The 11149-nt window shown below is 48.9% G+C and overlaps 2 protein-coding genes across 2 annotated transcripts; both read right to left on the bottom strand.

The window, feature by feature from the left end:
- Positions 1-1060: 1060 nt before the first annotated feature.
- On the bottom strand, positions 1061-1967 carry LOC123151101 (probable E3 ubiquitin-protein ligase ATL45). The gene has a single exon (XM_044570877.1). The coding sequence runs from the start codon at positions 1789-1791 to the stop codon at positions 1288-1290; it is 504 nt and encodes a 167-aa protein (XP_044426812.1). The 5' UTR covers positions 1792-1967; the 3' UTR covers positions 1061-1287.
- Positions 1968-2058: 91 nt separating this feature from the next.
- LOC123151100 (GDSL esterase/lipase At5g37690) lies at positions 2059-4067 on the bottom strand. The gene is made up of 6 exons (XM_044570876.1): positions 3758-4067; positions 3537-3664; positions 3299-3425; positions 3084-3196; positions 2767-3016; positions 2059-2680 (listed from the first exon to the last, which is right to left on the bottom strand). The coding sequence occupies exons 1-6, from the start codon at positions 4017-4019 to the stop codon at positions 2229-2231; spliced, it is 1332 nt and encodes a 443-aa protein (XP_044426811.1). The 5' UTR covers positions 4020-4067; the 3' UTR covers positions 2059-2228.
- Between the last annotated feature and the right edge of the window lie 7082 nt (positions 4068-11149).

Here is an 11149-nt window from a genome sequence, read left to right as displayed (position 1 = left end):
TAGTGATCGATCAGGAAAATATAAAGCCTTCAATATTCTAGCACTCAACGACTCCGGATCATTCAATAGCCTCCAAGCTTGCCTTGCCAAAAGGGACAAGTTAAAAATTTCCATATCTCTAAATCCCATGCCTCCCATATATTTTGGCATTGTCATTGTATCCCACGATACCCAAGCTGGTTTCCTTCTTCCCTCCTTACAACCACACCAGAACCGTCGGATTATTGATGTGACACTCTCACACAGTCCTCTCGGGAGCCTAAAGCAAGACATAGAATATACTGGGATCGCGTGGGCTACTGATTTTATCAGAACTTCCTTGCCTGCTGCAGACAGTAATTTTCCCATCCATCCTTTTACCTTCTCCCACACTCTGTCCCTCAAATACTTGAAAGTACCATTCTTTGAGTGTCCCACTTTCGTTGGCATGTCCAAGTAACGATCACTTAGAGACTCATTATGCACCTGGATTTTATTCTTCACCCCGTCTCTGATTGTTTTAGAGCACCCCTTACTGAAGAATATAGATGATTTTGCATTGCTTACCTTCTGACCTGAAGCCTGACAATAAGTTTCCAACAAGTTTGATATCCTCTCTGCCCCCTCCACACTCGCCTTGAAAAGCAATAGCTGTCATCTGCAAATAATAGATGGGGTTTGTTCTGATGTGGGCTAACGGGTTTGGAGTCAAGCCCGGCAGGGGAATTCGACTTAGACCGGGGATGAAAACAGTCTAATTTCCCCGAGCTGGGACAGAAACCCAAAATCAACTCAAGACACGTGGCGACAAATCATAGGACAGAAATTCGACCTAACCCCAAATAAAAATCAGACGACTTGAGAATAGACAGGCCCCTAAAAATATTTATTTTGAAATAATTCAAATCACTTGATGTTTGGAACTTTTTTGGAATTTTATAAATCAAACTTTTGTGGAACATCGCATCACTTATTTTGGAATAGTTGAAAATATGAAATTGTTTGTATGAATGTTTTAAAATAATCAAATCCCTTTTTATTAGGAAAAAGAATAGTTTTCGAGTTAATCGAATGACTGAAATGTCTGTTTTGAAATAATTGAATCTCAATTTCGAATTAAAATCACTGTTGTCTAAGTATGATTTGTGAATGGAGGGAGTATCTCTATAGTGGTGGAACGTATGACTTGACATCACGTATGAAGCAATCTATGTACCAGTAAACACCACTATTGGTGATTAATAAAGTTTAGCGAGACCGCCTTAAAAGAACATATCAGCACCGCTATAAACCTCTTTGCGCGCTAAGCTAAACCATGTCATCGGCAGCCGATACTCGTTCTAACCCGGCCACGACACTCCTTCTGCACAGCGGGCAGGTGGCCTTGCTCTTCATCCACACGTCGATGCAGTAGCGGTGGAAGACGTGCCGGCACGCCGGCACCTCGCTGCACGGCTGCCCCTGCTGGAACTCCTCCAGGCAGATGGCGCACACCAGCCTCTCCGACGCCCGCCTGCCCTCCGCCGAGTACGGGAAGTACCCCAGCTCCACCGCCGGCGCCGGCGCCACCGGCTCTGACGCCACCGTGGCCGGCCTCATCTGCTGCGCCCGTTCAATGGCCTCCATCACCTCGGCCAATCGGCCCAATCGTCGCCCGGGTGCGTTCGCTTCCGCCGCCCGCTCGCCGCCGCAGGCGCTCCAGAGGATCACTGCGATTGCCGCCAAGAACCCCACAATAGGCATCAAGAGCAGAAGCCACGCCATTATGAGGCCTGGGACCCCGTCCACCGGCCCGAAGAACGAGTTCATCATCGCGACGATGCTGGCGGGCTTGTCGATTCTTGGATGTGTGATGAGGGTCGGGACGCGGAGATTTTTTGTAGAATCAACAACAGGGAAGCCGGTACTGTGTTTCTATATGGCGTACGTATTCGGGAGTGGCCGGTTGTAGATCGAGTCGGAGATGGGTGCTGATACTCCGTCTCGGAGAAGACCTTGACGGGGACGGATGTGCTCCACGATAGAGCCGACGCAAACGTTGTGACCTGGGACTCATACTCCAGTACGAGTACGTAGTAATGTTCTAGCATAATCTGCTCTCTGCTTTCATTGATTCACCGAGTGTCAAAGTACATATGTTTGGTATAGTATAGACGTATAGTGGAGACGCACGAGACACGGAAATGTGTCGACGTTGCCGTGGTGGCAGTGCCACAGGGACACAGGGTCTGTCTGCTTCATCGGATTGTTCAAGGCTTGGGAGGCGGCGCGGCGTGGGAGGATGATCCGACGACGGGAGGCGCAGAAGTGGTGCCGTTGCCGTTCACAGGCCTCGCGGCGGGCGAGGCGCGGGGCGCAGAGGTGGTGCCGTTGCCATTCACAGGCCTCGCAGTGGGCGAGGCGCGGGGCGCGGAGGTGGTGTTGCCGCCACGCACCGCGGGCCGGGGAGGCGGCACGGGGCGTGGTGACCGGACGACGCGAGGCGCGTCGGAGACGGTGGTGTTGCCCTGCTGCACGTCGCCGGCGCTCACCATGTCGGCGTAGAGGCGGCCGGCGATGACCTGGTTGGCCGCGTCGGAGGTGTGGTACGCGTCCCAGAACACGAACTGGCTGCGGTCGTCGCAGACGTCCGCCGTCGGCAGGCACAGGCCCCCCACCGACGTGTCCACGTCGCAGCACGACGTGTGGGACGTCGTGAAACCTGCGCGCACGGATCGAATGCACATCAACTTCCAGCGTTGGGTTCATGCAAAGATAGTGCATCTCCTGGCACGTTTCGATCGTTACCGTATTTCCTGGGGTGCTCGATGAGCTCCATGACGACGGAGTAGCAGTCGGCGAGGGACATGCGCGCGCCGGGGAGCTTGGCGTTGAGGCGGTCCAGCAGCTCCTTGGCCGCGGCGTTGAACTGAAGGGCGTACGCGTTCACGTCTTCAAGGCACTCGCCGTTGTCCGAGAGGACGCGCTGCGACGGGATGCAGCCGAGCGGCGCGAGCCCCGTGAACCACACATTACGCGCCCCGAGATGGTACAGCCTCTGCAGAAGCAAAATAATTACGGCAATGGTACTGACATCGTTCGGCTGATCGGCCCGTCTTGCGTACCGTGAGCTGCTGGTCGATGGTGTCCATGAGCAGGCCGATGAACTGGTCGTGGGTGTACACGAGGCCGTCCGCCATGAACGGCCGCAAGAAGTTGTTGACGTAGTCGTTGCTCCCTGCAAAGCAAAGGGCATGCCCGTCGTATCAATCAACTTGTACATTGCGTGCGGGGCAACTGATTGATCAGCAGAAGCAAATCAAATGTTTTTAAACTGTACCAAGCCCGATCTGGAAGATTGCGCCATTGACCACTTCCTCGGCGGCCTTCTTGCCGATCTTGCCGACCATGGCGTTCTTGATCTGCTCGAAGTAGGATATCTGGTTGTCGAACGACAGGTACTCGACCTGCATGCAAGATCGCATTGACCCCATATATCATCATGCTTCCGGCTGCCAAAGAAAGCATATTCTGCAACAATTAACGAGGAGAGGAGACATCATGGCTCGATCGCTTACGAAGTAAATGCCGGTCTCGTTGAGAAGTCCCGCGCCGCCGGACGCGAAGTTGACGCCGCCGAGAACCTCGTCGTCGGTCATGTACAGGGAGAGGAACGGCGGCGGCGGTGGCACGCCAAACTTGGCAGCTGCAGACACGCAAACCCCCGAATAAAAGTAAAACACATCACATTTTGCCATTCGTGTGGATGTGGAGCAGCAGAAACAAGCAGCCTACGTACCCATGATGTCTCCGATGGTCCTGCCATTGGTGAACCTCCCGGTGGGGTAGCCGCCTTCGTAGTCAATCCCGTACCAGGGGTAGTTGCACTTGGCGATGGAGAGGAGGAGGTAGTTGTTGTTGCCGACGTCCGACATCGAGTCGCCGAATATGTAGATCACCGGCCCCTTCTTTGCCGCCGCCGTCGTCCCTAGAGCTACGCCGGCCACGGTCGCCAGCGCGAGGATGGCAATGGCCGCGGCCGTGGAGCTGAGAGCTGCCATTGCTGTGCCTTCAGTTTTCCTCCTCGGTGCTTGTGTTGGGCAAGTAGCTGGTGGTGATTGGTGATGGTCTAGAGTGCACCGAGTGGCGTTGGTTTTATAGCACGGCTGCACGGGTGTGGAGTGGCACCATGACATTTCCTGCAAGTTTGGGCCTTCTGGTAGCGAGAGAATTTTGTGCCTGCGATTGGGTGCGGTGATTGAATTGCAATGGCTAATCGTGTGAGAAAAGGCTTGGACGTTAAACACAGTGGGAGGGATTAATCGGTGGTGTCGTGAGCTGAGCTGAGGTGGTAGCTGTGGTTGTTGTGGAAATGTCGTTCTCCTCTCGCAAACGGTTTTTCATGGCTTTGGGGTAGCGTGGTGCTAGAAAGGAGAATTTGGTTGGAATGCGACTACGGGAGAGATAGAAATAGGACGCTAATGAGGGAAGAAGATGCTAAAAAAAGTAGTGTACGTATCTGATCCGAACAATTGGACCCAAAAAAGGCCATTTTCCTGTGACATGAAGAATAAAAATGTCATTATCCAAAAATAAAGTTGCCATGATATGTATTTTCTTTGCCATAACAGAAAAATCAAAACAAGATGAAACAATCCGATGACCCACTAAGAATGCCATGATGCACATAATAAAAAATACCATAACGTTCAAATTGACCGGGGATTGATCGTGGCAGATTTGCATATTAACTAAAAAAAGGCATACACAAAATTAAAAAATGTGCTTTGAGAAAGGCAGAAAAATGTCATGTCGATAAAATGTAAAATAGATATTAAAGAAAATGTCACGATAAATCTAATAAAATTTCCATGTTCCAAATAAAAAATTGTCATGTTGTAAAAATAATGAAAAATGCCGTGCTCTAAAATAAAAAAACTGCCATGCTCCAAATATATAAATTGCTATGGTCTAAAAAAAGAAAAATACCATCATTTAAATAATAATAATGACATATACCGAATAATAAATATGCCATGCTACCTACAATAAAACTACCATGGTTCTAACTAACTAAAATACCATGCTCTAACAAAATAAGCAAGGGCCATGTTAGCTTAGTCATATAAACATGGAAAAAATTTGTTATATTTTATTCTTTTGGAAAAAGAGCAAATTGTGCTTTGAGAAACGCGAAAAAATGCCATGTCGATGAAAATGTAAAAAGTATATAAAAAGAATTTGCAAAGGTATGTTAAAATATCTCATTCTAATTCCAATAAATTTTCCATGTTCCAAAATAATAATAAATAATATTGGTGTAAAAAATAAACAAATAATGCCATGCTTTAAAAAAAATCCATGGTCTGAAAACATGCCAAAAAATCCATGTCAATTTGCAAATAATTGCCACAGTTTTAGGAAAAATTTCACTTATTTTTGCCATGCTACATAACATATAGGGGCGTGCTATGCGTCCGCTGGCTGATCTTTCCAAAAGATCGGTTGGGTCGCCAACCATCGGATGTGGCGCCATCGAGCGGCTGACTCGCACGCTCGACCATTGCAACGGAGATAATGTTGTAGAAACCTTTGCAGCATGGGTCGTGTTGCAGAAACTTTTGCAATAGAGGTTACGTTGCAGATTTTATTTTTTTGCAACAGAGATCATGTTATAGAAACGGTTATAGATTATTTTTTGCAACAGAAGTTATGTTAAAGATTTTTTGCAGCAGAGATCATGTTGCAAAAATGTTTGTAGAATTTTTTTTGCAATTAAGGTTATGTTATAGTTTTTTTTGCAGCAGGGATCATGTTACGGAAATGTCCGTAGAATATTTTTCAACACAAGTCATGTTGCAGAATTTTTTCACAACAGAAATTAAGTTAGCATAATCTGTTGTTGCGCAGCCATCGACTTAGGTGCTCCTCCAGGACGACGGTGACATCGATGGAGATTAAGGTGTCGTGACAGTGATGATGGAGATCATGTCGATGTTTTGGAGATGGAGATCAAAAGCACAAGATGATGATGGACATATCATATCACATATTTTGATTGCATGTGATGTTTATCCTTTATGCATCTTATTTTGCTTAGAACAACAGCAGCATTATAAGATGATCCCTTCACTCAATTTCAAGATAAAAGTGTTCTCCCTGAGTATGCATCATTACCAAAGTTCGTCATTTCGATGCACCTCGTGATGATCGGGTGTGATAGATTCTATGTTCACACACAACAGGTGTAAGTCAGTTTTGCACATGTAGAATACTTGGGTTAAACTTGACGAGCCTGGCATGTATAGAGATGGTCTCGGAACACTGAAGATCAAAAGGTCGAACGTGAGTCATATAGTAGATATGATCAACATAGAGATGTTCACCATTGAAGACTACCCCATCTCACGTGATGATCGGGCATGGGTTAGTTGATTTGGATCATGTATCACTTAGACAACTTAAGGGATGTTGATTTAAGTGAGATTTCATTAGTAATTTGATTATTTGAACTAAAATTTATCATGAGCTTAGTCTTAATAGTTTTTGCATATCTATGTTGTAGATCAATGGCTCGTGCTACCGTTCCCTTGAATTTTAATGCGTTCCTAGAGAAAACTAAGTTGAAAGATGATGGTAGCAACTGATACGTCTCCAACGTATCTATAATTTTTTATCGTTCCATGCTATTATATTATCAACCTTGGATGTTTTATATGCATTTATATGCTATTTTATATGATTTTTGGGACTAACCTAGTAACGTAGAGCCCAGTGCCAGTTTCTGTTTTTTCCTTGTTTCAGAGTATCGCAGAAAAGGAAAATCAAACGGAGTCCAATTGACCTGAAACTTCATGAAACTTATTTTTGGACCAGAAGAAGCCCACGGAGTATCGGAGATGGACCAGAAGAGATCCGGGCTGCCCACGAGGGTGGGGGCGCGCCTACCCCCTGGGTGCGCCCCCTGCCTCGTGGACAGCCCGGAGATCCACCGACGTACTTCTTCCTCCCATATATACCCATATACCCTAAAACATCGGGGAGTAGAATAGATCGGGAGTTCCGCCGCCAGAAGCCTCCATAGCCACCGAAAACCAATCTAGACCCGTTTCGGCACCCTGCCGGAGGGGGAATCCCTCACCGGTGGCCATCTTCATCATCCCGGCACTCTCCATGACGAGGAGGGAGTAGTCCACCCTCGGGGCTGAGGGTATGTACCAGTAGCTATGTGTTTGATCTCTCTCTCTCTCTCTCTCTCTCTCTCTCTCTCTCGTGTTCTTGAGGTGATACGATCTTGATGTATCGCAAGCTTTGCTATTATAGTTGGATCTTATGATGTTTCTCCCCCTCTACTCTCTTGTAATGGATTGAGTTTTCCCTTTGAAGTTATCTTCTCGGATTGAGTCTTTAAGGATTTGAGAACACTTGATGTATGTCTTGCATGTGCTTATCTATGGTGATAATGGGATATCACGTGATCCACTTGATGTATGTTTTGGTGATCAACTTGCGGGTTCCGCCCATGAACCTATGCATAGGGGTTGGCACACGCTTTTGTCTTGACTCTACGGTAGAATCTTTGGGGCACTCTTTGAAGTACTTTATGTTGGTTTGAATAGATGAATCCGAGATTGTGTGATGCATATCGTATAATCATACCCACGGATACTTGAGGTGACATTGGAGTATCTAGGTGACATTAGGGTTTTGGTTGATTTGTGTCTTAAGGTGTTATTCTAGTACAAACTATATGATAGATTGAATGGAAAGAATAGCTTCATGTTATTTTACTACGGACTCTTGAATAGATCGATCAGAAAGGATAACTTTGAGCTGATTTCGTACCCTACCATAATCTCTTCGTTTGTTCTCCGCTATTAGTGACTTTGGAGTGACTCTTTGTTGCATGTTGAGGGATAGTTATATGATCCAATTATGTTATTATTGTTGAGAGAACTTGCACTAGTGAAAGTATGAACCCTGGGCCTTGTTTCCTAGCATTGCAATACCGTTTGTGCTCACTTTTATCATTAGTTACTGTCGGTTTCAAAACCGGCGGATCTCGGGTAGGGGGTCCCGAACTGTGCGTCTAGGCCGGATGGTAACAGGAGGCAGGGGACACGATGTTTTATCCAGGTTCGGGCCCTCTTGATGGAGGTAAAACCCTACGCCGTGCTTGATTAATATTGATGATATGAGTAGTACAAGAGTAGATCTACCACGAGATCAGAGAGGCTAAACCCTAGAAGCTAGCCTATGGTATGATTGTATGTTTATGGTTGTTGTCCTACAGACTAAAACCCTTCGGTTTATATAGACACCGGAGAGGGTTAGGGTTACACAAGGTCGGTTACAAAGGATGAGATATCCATATCCGTACTGCCTAGCTTGCCTTCCACGCCAAGTAGAGTCCCATCCGGATACGAGACGAAGTCTTCAATCTTGTATCTTGATAGTCTAACAGTCCGGCCAATGGAGATAGTCCGGCTGTCTGGAGACCCCCTAATCCAGGACTCCCTCAGTAGCCCCTGAACCGGGCTTCAATGACGATGAGTCCGGCGTGCAGTATTGTCTTCAGCATTGCAAGGAGGGTTCCTTCTCCGAATACATCATAGAAGAATTTAAATACAAGGATAGTGTCCGACCCTGCAAAATAAGTTCCACATACCGCTGTAGAGAGAATAATATTTTCGCAAATACAATTTGCTGACTCGTTTTGGCAGCATGACGTTGTGTCATGGCCCGGCGATTATTCGAACCGTTTTTCTTCAACCAGCTCCACGCATAGCGCAAGGCGGTTTCTTGACACGTCTTGTCGAAGCAGAGATCATGTTCCCCCAATTACGGGATTCTCATTAATACGGGCATGGGTAACCCAACCGCGCCATCAATTGCGTCGCTTGGGGGATAAGCGAGTTTTACCAGGCAAGTGGGGGCGCTTAGCTTCGTCCGCCCATATAAAGGGATAAGGATTCACCTTTCTATCCACGCCTTCTTCCTCCTTTGCTCATCTGTTTTCGCACACTCGAGCTCTAGCACCCAAGTCCACACTTCCCACCTCAACCTTCTCCAACCATGTCCGGAGCGGGAGGCAGGTGGATGGTCTCCTCCGTCACGGAGGGAGACATCAAGAAACTACGCGGAGCCAGATACTTAGCCGCGAACATCGCGCATCGTCTGCCCGCTGCGGGGCAGATCGTCCCTACCCCGGAACCTTAGGAGAGGGTAGTTTTCCTTCACCACTTCCTCTGCGGACTAGGGTTTCCCCTCCATCCATTCGTCCATGGTCTCATGTTCTACTACGGGCTGGACTTTCACGATCTGGCCCCGAACTTCATCCTCAACATTTCGGCGTTCATCGTCGTGTGTGAGGCTTTCCTCCGCATCCGGCCCCACTTCGGCCTGTGGTTAAAGACCTTCAATATCAAGCCGAAGGTAGTACGAGGCCAACAAGCAAAATGCGGCGGAGCCATGGTAGGAAAAATGCCCAATGTCATATGGCTCGAAGGCTCCTTCGTGGAGACAATAAAGGGATGGCAATCGGCGTGGTTCTACATCACCGAGCCGCGCGACGCCAAATGGGCGGTAGCCCCTGAGTTTCGATCCGGATTCCCAACACGGCTCACTTCCTGGAAAGAGAAGGGCTTGTCGTGGGGTTCATCGGTGGAGCTGGATGGACTCCAGAAATGTATCCGGAGCATGGCAAGCAAGAAGCTCAAGCTTGTCAACATAATCCAAGTTATGCTCATCCTTCGGACCCTCCCGTGTCAACAACGGGATTTCACCTTGTGGGAGTTCGACCCGGCCCAGCACCAGACTCTGAGCGAGCTCTTTGACATGACGCACAAGGACGTCTGGAAGGTGCTGTTCAAGGGCGCCGAGGTCCCCCCTTCTCTCGCCGAGGACCGCGGACTAAGCGCAAAGCGCCTAGCGCGTCCGGTGAGTTCAATACGTCCCGTAGGTCATTTATTTTCCCCAGCTTAATTATGCGTGGGGTTTAATCTCCCTGCCTTTGATAGGACTGGGTGGAGATGTCGGGGCAGATTAACTGTCCGGCCCCTTTGCCCAAAGACACTGCGAGCGCTCTCCTGACGGAGATGCTGACTCCGGCTCCTTACAAGGTGCCGGAGAAGACCAAGAAGGCCAAGGGAACCCGAAAGGGTTCCCGGCACCAGGTGTTATCGGACTCATCGTCCGATAACTCTGCGGCACACTCCTCCCCCGAAGACGAGGAAGAAGAAGAAGATGCTCCCCCACCGACTGGGGGAGACAAGAAAAGGAAGGCCGCCCCAACTGGGGAGGCCGGAGGGTCCAAGAAGGGAAGGACTCTCCTTCCGGACGGTTCCACCGCCGCCGACGAAGGCGAAGACGAGTGGTCTCCTAGGGTCAAGCCCCCGGGGAGATCGTAAGTATTCGAATACCAGAGTAACTCATGGGATTCCTTTGTCGCACTGCTTTCCCTAACACCAAACGCAATTATGCAGGCCGCCACGAGCCAGTATCGATGTATCATCGGACGGCTCCTTGGGCTTGTCGGACATGGATAGCGATCCAGTCCCGACCGCCACCTCCCCTCATCTTGCCGACGACGCCGAGGTGTTGTCTCAAGAGGCACCAGATCGAGGGGAGACAGTCCCGGAGGCGCCTCAAGGCAACCTTCCGGACTCCAGGAGCCGAGGGGATGGGGCCCCTAAGAGCTCCGAGTTCGGCCCTCAGCCGAACACCGCGCCGGAACCTCCAGCGGTTCCGGGCTCGGGCAGGCGACCTCCTTCTAAGTGGGGCAAGACGCCTGTGCCGGTGACCTCTGTCCATCCAGAGGCACCGGACAATCTGCTGGAAGCGCTTCGCATCGCTTCCATCGACGAGGAGCACAGCACTATCATGAGTGCGGTGATCCAGAAGGTTCAATTCGCCAAGAGCGGATTGACCGAAGCCTGTGCCAGCCTTCTAACAGGCTTTGAGGTAAGTGTTTTAAAATGTAGTAGAAATATTACCGCATAGACAGTAGCCCCTGATGCTCTGTTCGGTGTTCACAAAGAAAAGTCGAGTAGAGGATCAAATAATATCGCAGGAGTCTAATATAAGTATGTCAATATGCGTATGCAGGCTTCGCTGATGGCATCCGCCGCACTGACTGCGGAGGTCGCCGTACTGAAGTAGGACCTCGAGGGGTCCAGGAAAGAGCTCGGCC

This window comes from Triticum aestivum, chromosome 7A, assembly GCF_018294505.1.
Source record: "Triticum aestivum cultivar Chinese Spring chromosome 7A, IWGSC CS RefSeq v2.1, whole genome shotgun sequence".
NCBI lineage: Eukaryota > Viridiplantae > Streptophyta > Magnoliopsida > Poales > Poaceae > Triticum > Triticum aestivum.
This window is presented reverse-complemented; position numbering and strand designations above follow the sequence as displayed.

What these genes read in the sequence shown, in the direction of transcription:
- LOC123151101 (XM_044570877.1), bottom strand. Translation starts at nt 1,791, where the DNA reads ATGATGAACTCGTTCTTCGGGCCGGTGGACGGGGTCCCAGGCCTCATA.
- LOC123151100 (XM_044570876.1), bottom strand. Translation starts at nt 4,019, where the DNA reads ATGGCAGCTCTCAGCTCCACGGCCGCGGCCATTGCCATCCTCGCGCTG. An exon ending in AATCTTCCAGATCGGGCTTG is followed by an intron (nt 3,197 to 3,298) that starts GTACAGTTTAAA and finishes TTTGCTTTGCAG; the next exon opens with GGAGCAACGACTACGTCAAC. An exon ending in CGAGCACCCCAGGAAATACG is followed by an intron (nt 2,681 to 2,766) that starts GTAACGATCGAA and finishes CCGTGCGCGCAG; the next exon opens with GTTTCACGACGTCCCACACG.